General features: G+C 45.8%; 3 protein-coding genes and 1 long non-coding RNA gene across 11 annotated transcripts in view; 2 read left to right on the top strand and 2 right to left on the bottom strand.

Moving 5' to 3' along the window:
- Window positions 1-21,775, top strand: part of LOC148144448 (uncharacterized) — a 677,410-nt gene that overhangs the window by 44,930 nt on the left and 610,705 nt on the right. The gene's annotated exons all lie outside the window — the stretch shown is intronic.
- Window positions 1-21,775, top strand: part of LOC148144457 (uncharacterized) — a 309,257-nt gene that overhangs the window by 53,510 nt on the left and 233,972 nt on the right. The window lies entirely within an intron of this gene.
- The window catches only part of LOC122558179 (uncharacterized), a 231,148-nt gene that overhangs the window by 6,882 nt on the left and 202,491 nt on the right, over window positions 1-21,775 (bottom strand). For 4 of the 7 annotated variants that reach the window (XM_087974749.1, XM_087974751.1, XM_087974748.1 and 1 more), the window contains one exon: window positions 3,297-4,577. In XM_087974749.1, coding sequence (XP_087830875.1) covers window positions 3,297-4,194 — 898 coding nt within the window. In that variant the 5' untranslated portion in view covers window positions 4,195-4,577. Of the gene's footprint in view, window positions 1-3,296; window positions 4,578-6,493; window positions 6,621-18,032; window positions 18,118-18,169; window positions 18,191-21,775 lie in introns of those variants that run through there. The other 3 variants (XM_087974752.1, XM_087974746.1, XM_087974747.1) reach the window with 3 other exon arrangements.
- The window catches only part of LOC148144460 (uncharacterized), a 587,526-nt gene that overhangs the window by 451,457 nt on the left and 114,294 nt on the right, over window positions 1-21,775 (bottom strand). The window lies entirely within an intron of this gene.

The following is a 21,775-nucleotide window of genomic DNA, read 5'->3' as shown; positions in this document are numbered from 1 at the left end:
GACACGGGGAGAATGTGCAAACTCCACCCAGACTGTCGCCAGAGGCTGGAATCGAACCCAGGTCCTGGGGCTGTGAGGCAGCAGTGCGAACCAGTGAGCCCAGATGTCACCTTTTGTGATAAAACCTTATGTTATCACAATTTGCATACGAATAATAGTTGCAACCCACTGTACAAGATGAGAGAGGTAACAATCCAGGTTTGTTCAATATATCATTTTAGTGGCAGGACACTGTGCTTTATGATCTTATACTCCACAACCACCAGTGCTCTGAAAGCTAGTAATTCCAAATAAACCTGTTGGGCTATAACCTGGTGTTGTGTGATGTTTAACTTTGTCCAGGTTCGGGTGGATTGACCATGCTAAATTACCCAGTGTTCAGTGTTGTGCGGATTCGGTTGGATTGGCTGTGCTAAATTACCCATGGTGTCCAGGTAGGTGCAGGTTAGAGTGAATTCATCATGTTAATTACCCATAGTGCCCAGTGATGTGCAGATTAAGTAGGTTAGCTATGGGAAATAGTTTCGTAGAAATAAAAGCAGGAGTTGGCCATTTGGCCCTTCTAGCCTGCTCCATTATTCATTGCGATCATGGTCAACCTATCCATCATCTCAGCTCCTCCTACCTGCATTGCCCCAACTAACCTCAGTTCCCCTACCATGCAAAAACCCATTCAACTGTGTCTTGAATATACTTCATGAAGACAATTCCCTAGATTCACTACACTCCAGGAAAAGCAGCAGTCCTCACTGTCTCCTCCTCATCTCTGTTCTAAATCTACTCCCCCTAATCTTGAGGCCTGGTCTTACCCACCAGCAGAAATGACTGGATAGGACACGGCTTCATCCCCACAGTGCAATGAATTCCCACTTTCCACCAAAATCCCAGATGTACTCACTCACTCAGTTGTTGTCTCACACATGAAAGACTTCATTGTAACAACTTCTGCTCCCAGTAAGGGCAAAACATCTTTGAAAGCTGCTCTGAAAGTCCCGTCTTCACAACCACACTTCTGCTTTCTCCAAAGACAATTAATGCTAGTGTCATATAGCACGGAATCAGACCCTTGGTCCAATTCGTCCAATCAGATATCCTAAACTAATCTAGTCTCATTTGTCTGCATGTAGCCCATATCCCTCTGAACCCTTCCTATTCATATTCCCATCCAGATGCTTTTTAAAATGTTGTAATTGTACCAGCCACCACCACTCCCTCTGGCAGCTCATTCCATACATGTACCACTCTCTGCCTGAAGTTGCCCCTCAGATCCCTTTGAAATCATTCCCCTCTCACCTCAAACAGGGTAGGACTCCCCTACCCTGGGGAAAAGACCTTGGGTATTCACCATATCCATGCCTCTTACAAACGTCTATACCCCCCCTCAGACTCTGATGCTTCAGGTGAGGATCTAAAATTTGAATTTAGGTTATTGTCAGATGCAACAAGTATATGTAGATTTTTACTAACCACAAAATGGCTTTTCAATTTAAAATAATACAACAAAATGGCTGAGAATAATGATTGAACTCTGAACTTGTCCTGCTGTTTTGCAGAATTAAGCTAAATCCAAAGATAAGAGGACAATGGACTTTTCTTAAAATGAACACTGACACATTGATTGACCATTTGAACTAACCTTGAACTGCTACCATGGCATGATGATTTACGTACTTAAGACCCCTTTCCCAGGAAATAACATTGGATTAACCTACTGTAAATCATGTCACCTTTTTACATTTGATTGGTCTTTTGTAATTAAGACTGTACTGTTAAAAAAAGCACAAATAAATAATGTGTAATTTTCTAATGTAATCACGCAACATCGCCATGGAACACAGAAGCTTTAATCACTGTGTTGCTGGACAGAATTGCGTCAAGCTGCCTTATTAAACTGATAACCTTGCTTTGTACAGACTGCATTTAATTGATTCTTTTGACCAATCTCCAACCAAAAGGCCCCTTAAGAGAGGTCAAGATCTTCACTATGGGTAACTTAGCCTTGCCAATTCACCATAACCTGCACATCCCTGAACACTATAATTTAGCACAGCCAATCCACACAAACCTGCACCTCCTTGGGCACTATGGGTACTTTAGCACGGTCAATCCACCCTAAACTGGACAAAGTTAAAAATCACACAAACCCGGGTTATCATCCAACAGGTTTATTTGGAAGGACCAGCATTTGGAGTGCTGCTCCTTCATCAGGTGGTTGTGGAGAATAGGCACAGAATTTATAGAAAAAACATTACAGTGTCTTGCCACTGAAATGATATATTGAACAAACCTGGATTGTTAAGCCTTTCAACTTTCAGATTGGGTTGCAGATATTTCTACTTTGCTCAAAAAGTGCACAAACTGCAGGCAGTCAATCAGTGTAATATTTTATAAATTCCTACTTTGAATTAGACTGGTTTTAGTTTCAAGATTGGGATACTGACAGACTCGAACCTCACACTTTTAATGCATTGTCTGGGCTGAGATGTCACTTATTTTAAAAAAAACCTTAAGCCATCTCGAGAACGTGAATTAATAGTAGTTCTGGGATTTACAGATTAATGAACTGAAACCTGCAATTCATTCTAAAAGGTGAAAGACTTAACAGCAATCTTGGTTTGTTCAATATGTCATTTCAGTTGCATGACACTGTGATCTTTTGCTATAAAATCTGTGTCTTATGATCCTGTTCCACAGTTACCCGATGAAGGAGCAGTGCTCCAAAAGCTCATGCTTCCAAATAAACCTGTTGGACTATAACCTGGTGTTGTGTGATTTTTAACTTTATCCAGCCCAGTCCAACATCGGCTCCTCCACATAATTTCTCGTGAACACAGCCCACATCTCCTGATGCTGCCAGGAAACTTTACAACGCCGATAAAATGACACACTCTGCACTCCTGAAAAATTGACAAGTTCTCACGATACTGGCTGCTCATTCACGACTCCATCTGATACGCGACATTGGAAGGTTAGTGCAGGAGGCTGAAAGAAATGACAGCTTTAAAACAAAAACCCCTTGGCGCTCAAAGCTTTCAATGAGAGTCTGAGCCCAGCAGCAAGCTCAGGCAACCTTTATTGCGACCCAACTTTATTACAGCTTCAGATCCCCTCAGCAAAAAGGCCGAGAAAAAGTAGCTTTTTAAACAGCTCAAAGTCAAAGCACGCACACTCCCCACCCCACCCCCAACCACTTTCTTTACTATTGGTCACCACTGAGTTGTCCCTTTGTAATTGGATCCTTGGTACAGCCTTAACCTGGAGGAAGTATTGACTCACTCAGCAATTTCAACCCATACCCTGTATAGCGCCATCTGCTGCAGTGGGATTCAAACCCGGGATCTCTGGAACTGGGTTGATAGTCCAGTCGATAATGGCACTCGGCCGTCGCTCCTTCAATCCCCCCTGCAATGGTATGTGAACTCGCTGGTGCCTCCGGAGATGGGAGGAGCGAGTAAAGTCCTTTCCGCACTCGGGGCAGTTGAACGGCCTCTCCCCCATGTGGACCCGCCGGTGGGTCAGCAGGTTGGAGGCCTGGGTAAATCTCTTCCCACACTCGAGGCAGGAGAACGGCCTCTCCCCCGTGTGAATCTGCTGGTGGGTCAGCAGGTGGGAGGAATCGCTGAAGGCCTTCCCGCACTCGGGGCAGGGGAATGGTCTCTCCCCCGTGTGGACCCGCCGGTGCTTCAGCAGGGTTGAAGAATTGTTGAAGGCCTTCCCACAGTCGGGGCAGCTGAAGGGCCTCTCCGCCGTGTGGACCTGCTGGTGCCTCAGCAGGCGGTAGGAATCGCTGAAGGCCTTCCCACACTCAGGGCAGCTGAAAGGCCTCTCCCTGGTGTGGACCTGCCGGTGCCTCAGCAGGTCGGAGCAATTGCTGAAGGCCTTCCCGCACTCGGGGCAGGGGAACGGTCTCTCCCCTGTGTGGATCCGCTGGTGCCTCAGCAAGTCGGAGCAATTGCTGAAGGCCTTCCCGCACTCGGGACAGGGGAATGGCCTCTCCCCGGTGTGGGCCCGCTGGTGCCTAAGCAGGGCGGAGGCCTGTGCAAAGCCCTTCCCGCACTCTGGGCAGGAGAATGGTCTCTCCCCTGTGTGGATGCGCCGATGAATCTGCAGGGCAGACGGGAAACAGAAGCCTTTCCTGCCATCACTACACTTCCACCGTTTCTCCACAGGGCAGGATTCCTCGGGTTTCTCCATGGCCGAAGCTTCAGCTGCACACAAACACGTTTCCAGTCCCTCCCTGCCGTCAATTCCTGCTGCTACACACCCCACACTCAATGCGCTGCAACAGTAGGGTTTCTCATCCAGTCCCACTGATGCTGAAAATGTACTCAAACAGGAACCAAAACGCTTTGCTCCTTCTCACAGACTCAGTTGAAAATTGTTTCCGGTCCCGATGGATTGAGTGACTGTCAGACATTGACGTCAAAGTGAGGACTGCAGACGCTGGAGAGTCAGTGTCGAAATGTGTGGTACTGGAAAAGCGCAGCAGGTCAGGCAGCATCCAAGGAGCAGGAGAGTCAATGTTTCGGGCATAAGGACTTCACGCGTCGATTTTGAAACTTCTATCTTCAAATACACTGTTAAAAAGAGATTACAAAAGTCATCACTGTCAGTGCAGGGTAGAAATTCTGCACAAGCAATTCTACTTTCTGTGGAATATTCTTGTCTTTTGTTATTCCACAAAATTGAAAGCACCATCCCACTCTCTCTCCCCCTCTGTTCTCACTCTGATCTAACTAATTCCCCTGAAGGTGCTGATTCAGGATCTTACAGGGGCAGATGAGCAAAAACATCAAGACTGACATCTCTCTGAATTTTGGATACTCCACCTGAAAGTTAATATCTTTCACAACACTGGGATCCTGCTGAGAGTGAGCAGATCTGATTTTGGGAAGCAAAAAAAGTGTCAATTCAGGGTGAACCTGCAATGCAGCTTCTTGAGGAAGGACCAGACACAAAATGGTTATCGACCCCGGGAAGGTGGGAGCAAAATGAGACATCAAGGCATTAACACCGACACACTTCAGTCAAACGCTTCTGCTCCCAGTCAGGGCAAAACATACTCTGAAAGTCCAGCCTTCACGACCACACTTCTGCTTTCACTGAAGACAATTAGAGTCACACAGCACAGAAACAGACTCTTTGGCCCAACCTGCCCAGATATCCTAAATTAATCTAGTCACGTTTGCCATCACTTGGCCCCGATATGGGCCGGGTGCCGGCAGCTGGGACTAAATTGGGTTGACTATCTTGTCAGCAAGGACGAGTTGGATCGAAGGGTCTGTTTCCGTGCTGTATATCTCTGACTCCAGTCGCATTTGCCACCACTTGGCCACTCTCCATCTGATCCCTATCTATTCATATGCCCATCCAGATGCCTTTTAACTGCAGGAATTGTACCAGCCCCCACCACTTCCTCTGGCAGCTCATTGCATATACGCATCACCCTTTTCATGAAAACGTTGCCCCTGAGGTCTCTTTTACATTTCCCCACTGCCCTCACCCTGAACCCATGACCCTCCAGTTCGGGACTCCCCCATCCCAAGGGAAAGACCTTGACTATTTATCCTATCCATGCTCATGATTTTATAAAAGTCTATAATGTCACCTCTCAGGCTGTGGCGCAATGGGGAAAACAGCCCCTCCCCATCCTTCTGTCCCTCCTCACCCAGGTAATTAAGACACATACCTGAGTTTGCAGCGTCAGCTCCCTCCCTGGATTCACTCCAATTGCCACAAGTGAATAGATTTCCCCCCTCCCCTCTCTGTCCCTCCCAGGATGAAGAGTTGCCCAAAGAGAGGGAGTTTCACTCAAACTGACAGGGCCACTTCCGTGTTGTGACGCCAATGGGTGAGGGAGGGGGAGGGAGAAGGGACGAAACAAAAGGGTCAGGGCAAGGTGCACAGTTTGCAGGAATCCCTTCCCTTCACAGAATCCCCACAGCGTGGAAGCAGGCCACTCAGCCCAACGAGTCCAAACCAACCCTCAAAGGGTAACCCACCCACACCCATTCCCCTACACCTGATGCTCTACTCACTGACTATCACACCTAATCTGCACGTCCCTGGGTACAATGGATAACTTAGCATAGCCAATCCCCCCTAACTTGGACAAAGTTAACAATCACAATACCATGTTATAGCCCAACAGGTTTATTTAGAAGCTCTAGCTTTTGGAACGCTGTTCCTTCATCAGGTGATTGTGGAGAATAAGATCATAAGACACAGAATTTATAGAAAAACAGGACAGTGTCCTACCACTGAAATGATACATTTAACAAACCTGGATTGTTAATCTTTCATCTTTTCAAATGGGTTGCAGGTATCATTAATATGCACACCCGTGTCTTCCTGGAAGGCACCTTCTCCATATAATTTTAATAACAAAGTGACCATAAGACCATAAGACATAGGAGTGGAAGTAAGGCCATTCGGCCCATCAAGTCCACTCCGCCATTCAATCATGGCTGATGCGCATTTCAGCTCCGCTTACCAGCGTTCTCCCCGTAGCCCTTAATTCCTCGAGACAACAAGAATCTATCAATCTCGGCCTTGAAGACATTTAGCGTCCCGGCTTCCACTGCACTCCGTGGCAATGAATTCCGCAGGCCCACCACTCTCTGGCTGAAGAAATGACATTTCTGCTCAGCTCTGCAAATATACATTCACTCCTGTGGACTTGTGTGTGTGCACGCATGAGAGATAAAATGTCTATTTGAGAACAGGTGCCTTACTTCTGTTGGTGTAAATATTGTTGTAAATCATAGCTGGGTTCTCATAGATAGATGTAAGAGAGAGAGAATTCCTCAAGTAGGACAGAATCAGAATCCTGGGAGACCCCCATTTCTGAATGAACAAACATTAAACATGAGCACCTATTTGTTTCAAATTTGGTTTCATTTGTCATGTGATTCCCTGCTATGATTACACTATGTGTCTGGATGGTTGACAGGCTGGGAGATTGTGGGTTGAGGCTTGATTGGCTGAATGCTTTATTGTTCCGGAAAGTGAAAAAAAAAAGGGGGGGACAAAGCTTCAGCAGAAATCCAGCAAAGCGGAGATCAGAACAATATCTTACTCTGTGGGAACAGGGAGATCAGCACAGGACCAAGAAATCAGGACCTGAAATCCGAGCTGACACCAGACTACCCTGTGATCAGTGCTTTCATTAGCAGCACCAACCCTATACCTTTACCTCGCTTCCCATTTGACCAAACCCTCGATATTCAGGATCCAATCCTTGTCATCCTGAAGCCATGTCTCTGTAAGGAGTCTCGGATCACAATTATTCTCTTCAATGTGTGCAGTCAACTCATTCACTTTTGTTACAATGCAGCACACATTCAAATACCGTTTCTGGTTTCAATTTTTGTGATCTTTAGAATCCAGTTTTGATTGCTGGTATATTTACTCTCCTTGTCCCTATCATTCTCTAAAATTCATTTCCCACATCACTACATTGCTCACTGGCCTTGATTTGGATTGTTCATGCTAAATTGCCCATAATGTCGAGGTTAGGTGGGTTAGCCATGGGAAATGCAGGGTTGTAGTTTCATATCCAGCCTGCTCTGCCATTCATTAAGATCATGGCTGATCTATCCATTGTCTCAGATCCTCCCCTCCCTGCATTGTCCCAACTACCCTTAATTCCCCTATCATTGCAAAAACCCATCCAACTGTGTCTTGAACATACTTAACGAAGCTGCCTCTACTGCTTCCTTGAGCAGAGAATTCCATAGATTCACTAAACTCCAGCAAAAACAGTTCCTCCTCATCTCTGTCCTGAATCTACTCCTAATCTTGAGACTTGGTTTCACTCACCAGCAGAAATGACTCAATAAGTTGAGCTTCATCCCCACCGTGCAATGAATTCCCACTTTCCACCAAAATCCTGGATGTACTCACTCACTCAGTTGCTGTCTCACAAATGCAGGGTTTCATTGTAACTTCTGCTCCCATTAAGGGCAAAACATCTTTGAAAGCTGCTCTGAAACTCCAGCCTTCACAATCACACTTCTGCTTTCACCAAAGAAGATTTGAGTAATACAGCACGGAAACAGACCCTTTGGTCCAACTTGTCCGGCCAAACAGATATCCTAAATTAATCTACTTCCAATTTGCCTGCATGTGGCTCATATCCCTCTAAACCCTTCCTATTCATGTACCCATCCAGATGCCTTTAAAAATTCCCACTCACCTCAAACATATGCCTTCTAGTTTTGGACTCTCCTACCTTGGGGAAAAGACCTTGGATATTCACCATATCCATGCCTCTTATGAACGTCTATAAGGTCACCCCTCAGCCTCCAATGCTCTCAGGAAAATATCCCCAGCTGAATGAGCCTCTCCCTGTAGCTCGAACCCTCCAACTCTGACAGCAGCCTTGTAAATCTTTTCCGACACCTTTCAAAGTTTCACAACATCTTTCCTGTAAACGGGTGACCAGAAATGAATGCAGTCTTCCAAACGTGGACTAACCAATGTCCTACACAGCCACAATATGACCTCCCAACTCCTATACTCAATGCACTGACCAATAATGGAAAGCATACCAAATGCCTGCTTCACTATCCTGTCTACTGGTAACTCCACTTTCAAGGAACTATGAACCTGCACTCCAAGGTCTCTTTGTTCTGCAACACTCCCCTTAACGGTGTCAGTCCTGTCTGGATTGCTTGACCAAAATGCAAACCACACATTTCTCTGATTTAAACTCCATCTACCAGACTTTGGCCAATCAGCCCACCTGATCAGTTCTAATTTATAGTGAACTCTCTTTCCTTGCTTATTCCTTAGAAGTTGAAAATCTCTATCCCACACACTCTCCCTCCATTCTCAGTTTGCTGAACCTAATCCCTGCTGTAACTCATCCTGAAGGATGCAGTTGACACTGGTTAATCGGCCCACAAGCAGCGGGGTTCTAACTGAAACGTAATGAATACTGAATGGCCTGGAAAGAATGGAAGGTGGGAAAAAGTTTCCATTGACTCGAGAGACTAGAACTAGTGGGCACAGCCTCAGAGTAAAGGGAATGGAGGCAAGGAGAAACTTCTGGCATTTTGGAAATAGAACCAGTCTGACTCAAGATTGGGATACACACAGACTCTGACCTCACTCTTTTAATGAATTGTCTGAGTTAAGATGTCACATTTTGTTATAAAGCCTTATGTTTTCTCGAAGGTGCCTTACAGGAAGTTCTGAGATTTACATTAATGATACCTGTAACCCATTCTAAAAGATGAAAGACTCAACAATCCAGGTTTGTCAAGATATCATTTCAGTGGCAGGACTCTATAATATTTTTCCATAAATTCTGTGCCTTATGACCTTATTCTCCACAACCATCTGATGAAGGAGCAGCGCTCCAAATAGGAGCCCTTCCAAATAAATCTGCTTAACTCTAACCCGGTGTTAGTCCAGGTGAAGGATGTATTGACCATGCTAAATTACCCATAGTACCCCGGGATGTGCAGGTTAGGGCGGATTGGCTGCGCTAAATTACCCATACTGCCCAGTTCGGTGTATTAGTTGGGGGTAAATGTCGAGCAATCGGGATAGGGGAACGGGTGTCGGTGAGTTACCCTTTGGTGAGTCAGTGTGGACCCATTGGGCAGAGTGACCTGCTTCCACAATGTGAGGATTCTCTGAAGGGAAGGGATTTTTGCAAACTCTGCAAGGCAGTGCGGACCATCCGGCCGGCCATGTGCAGCAGGTGCAGTGTGGGGGCCCGCCTTCAGCTTGGCCCTGCCCCTTCCCCAGCACATTACCCAGACACCTCGCCCCAACCTCTTGCTCCATTGTTGATGTCACTGTGTGGAAATGATCTTCTGAGTTTCAGAGTGAAACCTCCTCCCTCTGGGCAACTCTTCATCTTGGGAGGGAGAGAGGGAAGGTGGGGGTTGGGGGAACCTTATCAAGCAGAGGATGGTGCGTGTATGGAATAAGCTGCCAGAGGAAGTGGAGGAGGCTGGTACAATTACAACATTTAAAAGGCATCTCGATGGGGATATGAATAGGAAGGGTTTAAGAGGGACATGGGTCAAATTCTGGCGAATGGGTCACTAGGTTAATTTAGGATATCTGGTCGGCGTGGACTGAAGGGTTTGTTTCCATGCTATACAACGCTATGACTATTTCTGCATCGTCAGAACCAATGTCACAAGACTAGGAACAGGCCATTCACCCCTTCCAGCCTATCCTGAGCTGTGGCCTAACTGCACATATTTCAGTGCAAGTTTCAGAAAGATTCCAGCAGCTCTTAAAAAATTGAACATGCTTTCAGACTTTAATAATGTTTCTGAATGTATAATTTTACCTGTTCTCAATTTTAAATATAACCTATTTCTGGCCCCTCCTGTCTCCCAGCATCCATTCTCTCTCTTCATCAGCTTGATACACAGCGATCAAAGAGGGCTGCAGGAGGGGCACACAGCAGGGAAAGACAATGGATGGGGGTGAGCTGAGGGAGGGGGACAAGAGAGAGAAAATGGACAAGGGTGCAGAGGGTGGCATGACAGAGAGAATGGAGGTGTTGGGCGAGAGATGGAATGGACACAATGCTGTGGAACATGGAGGGCAGTGGATTGGGGGCATAGTGGGTGGCAGGCGAGAATGCACAGGGGCACCGTGGGTGGTGGTGATATATTTCATTTCAATGCAGAACTTTTCGAACAATAGTTGTGAATTCTGTCTGGGTCCCAATGTCGAGTCAGACTTGACATTGTTAGAAAAGCTCTGCATTTAAATTACATTCTTGAGAATGCTATTTAAAACACGTTCTGGGATTAACAAACCAAAGATCAGAAATCTATTCTAAAAGATTTAAATCTAGAATTGTTTAATGTATCACATCTCTGTGACACTAGACTCCTTTGGATATAAATTGTGATCATGATCTTATTCTCCACAACCACCTGACGAAGGAGCAGCGCTCCGAAAGCTAGTATTTCCAAATAAACCAGTTGGACTATAACCTTGTATTGCGTGATTTTTAATTTTACCCACCCGAGTCCAACACCGGCTCCTCCACATTATTTCTACTGAACACAGCACCCAGCTCCCGGTGCTGCCAGTAAACTTTACAATGCGATGAAATGACAAACTCTGCACTCCTGAAAAATTTACATCTGATACACAACATTCGAAACTTAGTGCAGGAGGCAGAAACAAATGAACAGCTTTAAAATAAAAAGCTTTGCAGCTCAACTGAGAGTCTGAGCCCAGGAGTAAGTACAGGTAACCTTTATTGCGATCCAACTTTGTTACAGCTTCAGATCCCCTCAGCAAAAAGGCAGAGAAAATGTAGCTGCTTTTTAAATAGCTCAAGGTCAAACACTCCTTCTCCCCCTCCTCACCGAGTACCGGGGGGCTGGAAGAATCGGCTGGGGTGATAAGTCAAAAGAACCACAATTCCCGCTGTTACAGCCTGACTATTCTCGGGAATAAGACTAAAGAGGCTCTGGAACAGAATAAACTGGGATTATCAGATCTGCATCTTTACTCTATGCAGAATTGGTATGCCTTAGACTATATACTCGCCCAGGAAGGTGCGGTCTGCACCATTGTCCAAGATAAATGCATTATGGGCATTTCCGATCGCACTATTACTAAGATACAAGACGAGATCCAGGTATTCCTCGAAGGTACCAGTTGGGGAAAATGGGGATCGGGCTCTTGGTACAATTGGCTTATCAATTTAGCTACGTATGTCAGAATAATTTTCTTCTGTTTGTCGGTATTGTTAGGTATTTAATTGCTAGGCTTATGAGGTCCCTTAGTGATATAGATTTGTCCCAGAAGATGCTCCTTTTGCAATCCCATGGCTCACCCACATGTTGATGGCCATGATAAATATGACCAGATGAGCTGCAAAGATGGTGGTGCCACTCTACAGGATGTTGATGGCTGGTCCACCTTGAAGGGCATTTAGAGTCACAGATGTACAGCATGGAAACAGACCCTTCGGTCCAACCTGTCCATGCCGACCAGATATCCCAACCCAATCTAGTCCCACCTGCCAGCAGCCGGCCCATATCCCTCCAAACCCTTCCTATTCATATACCCATCCAAATGCCTCTTAAATGTTGCAATTGCACCAGCCTCCACCACATCCTCTGGCAGCTCATTCCATATACGTACTACCCTCTGCGTGAAAAGGTTGCCACTTAGGTCTATTTTATATCTTTCCCCTCTCACGCTAAACCTATGCCCTCTAGTTCTGGACTCCCCAACCCCAGGGAAAAGACTTTGTCTATTTATCCTATCCATGCCCCTCATAATTTTATAAACCCCTATAAGGTCACCCCTCAGCTTCCGACTCAGCTCCAGGGAAAACAGCCCCAGCCTGTTCAGCCTCTCCCTGCAGTTCAGATCCTCCAACCCTGGCAACATCCTTGTAAATCTTTTCTGAACCCTTTCAAGTTTCACAACATCCTTCCGATAGGAAGGAGACCAGAATTGTATGCAATATTCCAACAGTGGCCTAACCAACGTTCTGTACAGCCGCAACATGACCTCCCAACTCCTGTACTCAATACTCTGACCAATAAAGGAAAGCATACCAAACTATCCTATCTACCTGCGACTCCACTTTCAAGGAGCTATGAACCTGCACTCCAAGGTCTCTTTGTTCAGCAGCACTCCCTAGGACCTTACCATTAAGTGTATAAGTCCTGCTAAGATTTGCTTTCCCAAAATGCACACCTTGCATTTATCGGAATTAAACTACATCTGTCACTTCTCAGCCCATTGGCCAATCTGGTCAAGATCCTGTTGTAATCTGAGGTAACCCTCTTCGCTGTCCATGACACCTCCAATTTTGGTGTCATCTGCAAACTTACTAACTGTACCTCTAATGCTTGCATCCAAATCATTTATGTAAATGACAAAACGTAGGAGGGCCCAGCACCGATCCTTGTAGCACTCCACTGGTCACAGGCCTCCAGTCTGAAAAACAACCCTCTACCACCACCCACGGTCTTCTACCTTTGAGCCAGTTCTGTATCCAAATGGCTCGTTCTCCCTGTATTCCATGAGATCTAACCTTGCTAAACAGTCTCCCATGGGGAACCTTGTCGAACGCCTTACTGAAGTCCATATACATCACATCTACTGCTCTGCCCTCATCAATCTTCTTTGTTACTTCTTCAAAAAAACTCAATCAAGCTTGTAAGACATGATTTCCCATGCACAAAGCCATGTTGACTATCCCTAATCAGTCCTTGCCTTTCCAAATACATGTACATCCTGTCCCTCAGGATTCCCTCCAACAACTTGCCCACCACCGAGCTCAGGCTCACTGGTCTATAGTTCCCTGGTTTATCCTTACCATCCTTCTTAAACAGTGGCACCACGTTTGCCAACCTCCAGTCTTCCGGCACCTCACCTGTGACTATCAATGATACAATTATCTCAGCAAGAGGCCCAGCCATCACTTCTCTAGCTTCCCACAGAGTTCTCGGGTACACCTGATCAGATCCTGGGGATTTATCCACCTTTAACCGTTTCAAGACATCCAGCACTTCCTCCTCTGTAACCTGGACATTTTGCAAGATGTCACCATCTATTTTCCTACAATCTATATCTTCCATATCCTTTTCCACAGTAAATACTGATGCAAAATATTCATTTAGTATCTCCCCCATTTTCTGTGGCTCCACACAAAGGCCGCCTTGCTGATCTTCGAGGGGCCCTATTCTCTCCCTAGTTACCCTTTTGTCCTTAATATATTTGCAAAGCCCCTTTGGATTCTCCTTAATTCTATTTGCCAAAGCTCTCTCATGTCCCCGTTTTGCCCTCCTGATTTCCCTCTTAAGTATACTCCTACTTTCTTTATACTTTTCTAAGGATTCACTCCATCTATCCGGTCTATACCTGACATATGCTTCCTTCTTTTTCTTAACCAAACCCTCAATTTCTTTAGTCATCCAGCATTCCTTATAGTTACCAGCTTTGCCTTTCACCCTGACAGGAATATACTTTCTCTGGATTTTTGTTATCTCATTTCTGAAGACTTCCCATTTTCCAGCTGTCCCTTTACCTGCGAACATCTGCCTCCAATCAGCTTTTGAAAGGTCTTGCCGAATACCGTCAAAATTGGCCTTTCTCCAATTTAGAACTTCAACTCTTAGATCTGGTCTATCCTTTTCCATCACTATTTTAAAACGAATAGAATAATGGTCACTGGCCCCAAAGTGCTCCCCCACTGACACCTCAGTCACCTACCCTGCCTTATTTCCCAAGAGTAGGTCAAGTTTTGCACCTTCTCTAGTAGGTACATCCACATACTGAATCAGAAAATTGTCTTGTACACACTTAAGAAATCCCTCTCCATCTAAACCTTTAACACTATGGCAGCCCCAGTTGATATTTGGAAAGTTAAAATCCCCTACCATAACCACCCTATTATTCTTACAGATAGCTGAGATCTCCTTACAAGTTTGTTTCTCAATTTCCCTCTGACTATTGAGGGGGGGTCTATAATATAATCCCAATAAGGTGATCATCCCTTTCTTATGTCTCAGTTCTACCCAAATAGCTTCCCTGGATATATTTCCAAGAATATCCTCCCTTAGCACAGCTGTAATGCTATCCCTTATCAAAAATGCTATTCCCCCTCCTCTTTTGCCTCCCTTTCTATCCTTCCTGTAGCATTTGTATCCTGGAACATCCCCTGAGCCATGTTTCCGTAATTGCTATGATATCCCAGTCCCATGTTCCTAACCATGCCTTGAGTTCATCTGCCTTCCCTGTTAGGCCCCTTGCATTGCTACGTTCCCCTGAGAATCCATCACCCCCTACATTTTCCAAAACAGCATACCTGTTTGGAGTCTTTTGTGGATATACCCATTTCAAACAGTTTTGCTGTTTTGGAAAATGTAGAGGGTGATGGATTCTCAGGGGACGTAGCACAAACAGCCAAGTTTCTGGTATTGAGACTGGCTCTAATGCAACGAGGGGTACGTCGGCTTCCAAGAGATCAATTGTGTTAGGGGATTCTGTAGTCCGAGGTACAGACAGACGTTTCTGTGGCCAGCAGAGAAAAAGCAGAATGGTGTGTTGCTTCCCTGGTGCCAGGATCAAGGATGTCTCAGACAGGGTGCAGAATATTCTCACGGGGGAGGGGGGCCAGCAGGAGGTCATTGTCCACATTGGAACCAACGACATTGGAAGGGAAATGGTTGAGACTTTGAAGGGAGATTAGAGAGAGAGTTAGGTAGAATTTTAAAAAGGAGGTCCTCAAGGGTGGTAATATCTGGATTACTCCCAGTGCTACGAGCTAGTGAGGGCAGGAATAGGAGGATAGAGCAGATGAATGCATGGCTGAGGAGCTGGTGTATGGGAGAAGGATTCACATTTTTGGATCATTGGAATCTCTTTTGGGGTAGAAGTGACCTGTACAAGAAGGACGGTATGCACCTAAATTGGAAGGGGACTAATATACTGGCAGGGAAATTTGCTAGAACTGCTTGGGAGGATTTAAACTAGTAAGGTGGAGGGGTGGGACCCAGGGAGATAGTGAGGAAAGAGATCGAACTGAGACGGGTACAGTTGAGAACAGAAGTGAGTCGAACAGTCAGGGCAGGCAGGGACAAGGTAGGACTAATAAATTAAACGCATTTATTTCAATGCAAGGGGCCTAAAAGGGAAGGCAGATGAACTCAGGGTATGGTTAGGAACATAGGACTGGGATATCACAGCAATTACTGAAACATGGCTCAGGGATGGCAGCTTAATGTTCCAGGATACAAATGCCATAGGAAGGATAGAAAGGGAGGCAAAAGAGGAGGGGGAGTGGCATATTTGATAAGGGATAGCATTGCAGCTGTGCTAAGGGAGGATATTCCTGGAAATACATCCAGGGAAGTTATTTGGGTGGAACTGAGAAATAAGAAAGGGATGATCACCTTATTGGGATTGTATTATAGATTTGTTTGGATTAGCCTTCCCTTTCCATTATCGTGGTGCGATCAAAGGGAGGAATGAGGGTGTGGGCATCTGGGAGGTAGGACAAAATGGTTTCTGCTTGGCTAACTCGGTTGGAACTGAGTCAGGCAGATACTCATGACTCAGAACAAATGTGAAACCATAGACTGACGTAAATCCGGTGAAAAAAATTGCAAATGCCGAAGTAACAATGTGAACCTAACCATTAATTGCAGAAGTAACAGCTTAGCCCTAATCACCAGAGAGGACAAATACAATTCCAAGAACAGGTTGTTTACAAGAAATTATGATAGGCTAAGTCAAAAGTGGACAAGGACTTTGTGGGATCTGATTGGTTGTTAATATGTGGTCATGCTGCATGTCTGACTATAAACAATGTACATAAGCTCTCTGCAAACTCTGTAAAAGTCGGCGAATTCTTTTGGCGGTCTAGGAGTACTCATCCTTCTGGGCTGATCAGAGTCTACCGACCTGGCAGTATCAAAGAATAGACAATTGCTTGTGTGATTGACAGAGTCATTTCCAGGTGTACCTATTGACAGGACGTGGGGAGCAAAATGAGACATCATGGTGTGGAAAATAAGAAATGTAGTTTGCTGCAGGCGATATAGAAAGGTAGTTGTTGTAAGAGCTAGTGGAGTGTCATTTCTGTAGATGGGGAGGGGTGGGACATTATACAAACGGTCATGGAATTCTTGTTGCATGTAGTATACTTAAGGCTAAGACTTTAATGAATATAGGGGTCTTTTAAAGAAGTAGTTTTAAAGAAAATAGTTTTAAGCTCGGAAATAACTATGGAGTGTTGTAGCTGACCACAAAAAGAAGAAGTAAGGGCATTTTCACAATAAAGCTTATAGTAACAAGACAAAGAATGCAGTCATCCAAGGGGAGCCTGGTACAGAGATAAGGAAAGAGAAAAACAAGTGAAGTAATTATCTTAAGGTTTGTCCAAATAAGGGAATGAAATGAAATAAATGATTATGATAGGGTAAGAATAGGGAAAGGGATGTGAGCCTGCAACACACAAACCGTATAAAAATGATTGCATAACTTTGCACTCTTTGCCAGGCTGGCGGGGTGCCCGGACTTGCAAGTTTGTAATAAATTGTCCTTGTTTCCACGGCTTTGTCTCCGATTTATAAGTGAGTTTTGATTCTAACAATGGCATTTACATTAACAGCAGAGAGAAACTGAGCATACAGACATTAGTGGCAAGCCAGAATCACAAACATACAGCACAGACACAGTCCCTTCAGTCCAACTTGTTCATGCCGACCAGATATCCTAAATCAATCTAGTCCCATTTGCCAGCACTTGGCCCATGTCCCTCTATCCCTTCCTCTTCAAATAGCCATCCAGATGCCTTTCAATGTTGTAATTGTACCAACCATCACCACTTCCTCTGGCAGCTCATTCCTTGCACGCACCAACTGCTGAATATAGGAGTTGCCCCTTTTAAATCTCACCTTCACCCTGAACCTATGACCCATCCAGGGAAAAGATCTTGTCTATTTACCCTATCCATGCCCCTCCTGATTTTATAAAAGTTTGTAGGGTCACCCCTCAGCCTCTGGCGCTCGAGAGAAAACAGCCCCAGCCTGTTCAGCTCAAGCCCTGACAACATCCCTGTCAATCTTTTCCGAACACTCTCAAGTTTCACAACATCTTTCCTCTAGCAGAGAGACCAGAACTGCACACAACATTCCAAAAGTGGCCTAACCAATGTCTGGTGCAGCTACAACATAACTTCCCAACTCTTATAATTAGAGGATTGGGAAAGCTTTCAAAACCCACAAAAAAAGAATGGAGACACAAACCGATCTTTTGAGGGTCAGCTTGGAACATCAGGGCGGGGGGATGGGAATGAGGGAAGGAAGCTGAATGTGCTGGAGCCAAGGTGGAGGAAGAACAGAGGATGCCAAACCGGCTTGAAGCTGCAATGAGGAATATTGCATGTGCTGTACTTGTTGCAGTTATTGGTGGGAATCGGGTGCATTTTAAACATAAAAACAGAAAAACTATCTACCCCTCCGCCATCCCAACTCGATTCTTCAGTTCCTCCTCACCCGGGTAACTAAGACACATACCTGAGTTTGCAGAGTCTGCTCCCTCCCTGCATTCACTCCAGTTGCTACAAGTGACCAATTTCCCCTCCTCCCATCTCTCCCTCCCATCTCTCCCTCCCTCCCAGGATGCAGAGTTGCCCAGAGGGAGGGAGACTCACTTTGACAGGGCGACTTCCGCGTTGTGACGTCAATAAAGGAACCAGGGGCGGGGCAGGAATAGTGACGGAAAGAGGACTGGGCGAGACCGTCAGCGGGCCACTGCGCATGCGCTGCCCTGCAGCAGGGGAAGGACAACACTTTCCATAAACCCCTTCTTCAGAGAATTCCCAGAGTGTGGAAACAAGCCTCTCGGCCTCACCGACCCGACCCTCCCAAGGGTCACACCCACACCCCTATCCCCACTGCTCGACATTTCACCCTGAGTCATGCACATTATGCCTAATTTGCATAGCCAATCCACCCTAACCTGCACATCCCTGGTCACTATGGGGAATTTAGCATGGCTAATCCACTTATTAACCTGGATAAAGGTTAAAATTACACAACTGCAGGTTGGAGTCCAACAGGCTTCTTTGGAAGCAGTAACTTTTGGAATGTCAGAGACGTACAGCATGGAAACAGACCCTTCGGTCCAACCTGTCCATGCCAACCAGATATCCCAACCCAATCCAGTCCCACCTGCCAGCACCCGGCCCATATCCCTGCAAACCCTTCCTATTCATATACCCATCCAAATGCCTCTTAAATGTTGCAATTGTACCAGCCTCCACCACATCCTCTGGCAGCTCATTCCATACATGTACTACCCACTGCGTGAAAAGGTTGCCCCTTAGGTCTCTTTTATATCTTTCCCTTCTCACCCTAAACCTATGCCCTCTCGTTCTGGACTCCCCGATCCCAGGGAAAATAATTTGTCTATTTTTGGAAGCAGTAACTTTTGGAGTGATTTGGGTCAATTCCCGCTTCGGGCAACTGTCTGTGTGGCATTTGCACATTCTCCCAGTGTCTGAGCGGATTTCCTCCCACAGCCCAAAGATGTGCAGGTGAGGTGAATTTGCTATGCTTAATTGCCCCATAGTGTTAGGTGCATTCGTCAGGGGTGAATGTAGGGGAATGGGTCTGGGTGAGTTGCTCTTCGCAGCATCGGTGTGGACTTTTTGGGCTGAAGGGCCCGTTTCCACACCGGAGGGAATAATTATTTATATAAAATGCCCCCGATCCATTAGAGTGCTCAACATTAGTTTTAATTGGGTCGTAGAAATCTGAAGTATAATTGTTTGCTTCAGGACATCCAGACTTGAATGAATTTGGCACAGGACACATTGGGCAACCATTAAAGACTCCGTTGTATTTCACCGGGTTGTGGACTCATGCAGAGACACGAACAACTTACTTTGAAAAGAGTGTTCGAGTTGCAAATGGAACGGCTTACAGATATTGAGAGTTTGCATACTTGGTTAGGCAGCTATGTGTCATAGCCAGGACTTGTGGGCGGCACGGTGGCACAGTGGTTAGCACGACTGCCTCACAGCGCTAGAGACCCGGGTTCAATTCCCACCTCAAGCGACTGACTGTGTGGAGTTTGCACGTTCTCCCCGTATCTGCGTGGGTTTCCTCTGGGTGCTCTGGTTTCCTCCCACAGTCCAAAGATGTGCAGGTCAGGTGAATTGGCCATGCTAAATTGCCCGTAGTGTTAGGTAAGGGGTAAATGTAGGGGAATGGGTGGGTTGCGCTTCGGCGGGGCGGTGTGGACTTGTTGGGCCGAAGGGCCTGTTTCCACACTGTAAGTAATCTTATCTAATCTAATCTTTACGAGGCTCAACTCCCTAATTTGGACTGTTCTGGAAAGCGTGTGCTTCATTAGCCTTGGGAGAAAGGAATAAACAAGAGCTGACAAACTGAGATATGAAGAAAGTTGGAAAATGTTACAGAGAGACACACAGGCAGAAGTTTGCAGAAAAGTTAACACTTCGTAATCTGGTTTCAATGCACATTAGCCTGGGTATGGTACTGATATCACAGGGGTTTCAAAAAGGGTAAGCCCTCAATACTCAAACCAAAATGTGGGTGACCCCTGCTGGACTGGTTTGTGTTCATTCTTTGTTGCTGCCTATTTCAGTTGATGATGTACATTATTGTTAACATACTCAAACCTGGTGGCACCCAGATTTTCGGAAAGCAGCTAGGAAAAGATCTGAAGCGTGTTTAATTTGTAAACATACCTGAAGAGGGATGCCCTGTGTTTGTTAACCACTTCCTTGCCTGGTCGGCCTTTTTTACTTGTCTACAACTTGCATATATAGTATCACCTCGCATACATTGTCATGAATATTGTCTAATAAGAGTATTTAGTAGATGAATCAAAACCATCTCAATGACTGAAACAGCTGATATTGGATTGTTGGACAAGTGGAAAATATTTGTATCAGTTAACCAAAACCCTTTTCTTTTCACAGCAGAAAGCGGCGGGAGCTGGGCGGAAGTTCAGGCGGAGCGCAAAGCCGGTCGGGAAGGTAAGTGATTGCTATTAGAGTGGGTGAGTTCTAAACCCCAGGTCCACAGACTTGCCACAAAAAGAGGGTCTAAGGAAGTTTGGATCGAAGAGTGAGGCTTCAGCTCAGGAATCTTTGACAAGAAGTTTGAGTGAAGTGATTACACCACAGTTGAAGAGGGTGAAGACATGACTGCCCAGCTGGTTCAGTGCGCTACGTGCTTGATGTGGGAGGTCAACGACTCTGGTGTGTCTGGCTCGTATATGTGTGGAAAGTGTGTGCACATTCAGCTATTGACCGAGCATATTGCAGCGCTGATGAAAGAACTCGAGGACCTTAGGCTCATCCGAGAGAACGAGATCTTTCTGGATAAGACCTTCAGTGAGGTTATTACACTGACCATACCAGAAGAGAGCAGACGATGAGGAAGGCAGAGAGGAGACAGGTGCAAGAGACCCCGGGAGAAGTACCTGTCAGGAAGAAGTTGAAGCTTTTGGAAACATTAGAGACTGATGACACTGCCAGTTCGCAAGGCGGCCAGGTCTGTCAATCAAAAGTTGGCGCAGAGGCAGAGCGGAAGAGTTGGACATCGCACAGAGCCGTGGTAATAGGGGACTCCATCGTGAGAGGAACTGACCGGGGTTTTTGTGGCAGCAGATGGGATTTAAGGATTGTGTGTTGCCTTCCTGGTGCCAGGGTGAAAGACATCGTGTACAGAGTGCAGGAAATCCTCAAGGACGAGGGTGAAGAGCCAGAGGTGGTGGTACATGTCGGCACAAATGATGTCGGGAAGAAGAGGAGGAACATACTACAGCGGGACTTCGGAGAACTAGGAAGAAGGCTGAAAAGCAGGACGTCCAAAGTGGTTATCTCTGGTTTGCTTCCAGTTCCTCGTGCTGGTGTGGCCAGAAACAGGGAGATAATGGACTTGAACGTGTGGTTGGGGAACTGGTGCAGGAAGCAAGGATTTAAGTTCTTGGATCACTGGGGTATATTTTTTGGTAAACATAAATTCTACAAGAAAGACGGTTTGCACCTTAATAGGTTAGGGACCAGCATTCTGGCAGGCAGGTTTTCTACTGCAGCACCGCTACATTTAAACTAAGTAGCGGGGTGGAGGGGACAAACTAGATGGTTAAAAAGGAAATTGAGGGGAAAGTTAGAACAAGAGAAGTCCAGAAACACAACTGTACCAATAAGGCAGAAAACTCAGAAAGGGATCATGCTGTAAGGTTGAGTGAAATAGGGGTTGATGGGAAGGGTGAGAGCAGT

Source organism: Chiloscyllium plagiosum, unplaced genomic scaffold (genome assembly GCF_037043375.1).
Source record: "Chiloscyllium plagiosum isolate Xiang-an unplaced genomic scaffold, Cpla_swu_hap1 HiC_scaffold_27, whole genome shotgun sequence".
Lineage (NCBI taxonomy): Eukaryota > Metazoa > Chordata > Chondrichthyes > Orectolobiformes > Hemiscylliidae > Chiloscyllium > Chiloscyllium plagiosum.
This window is presented reverse-complemented; position numbering and strand designations above follow the sequence as displayed.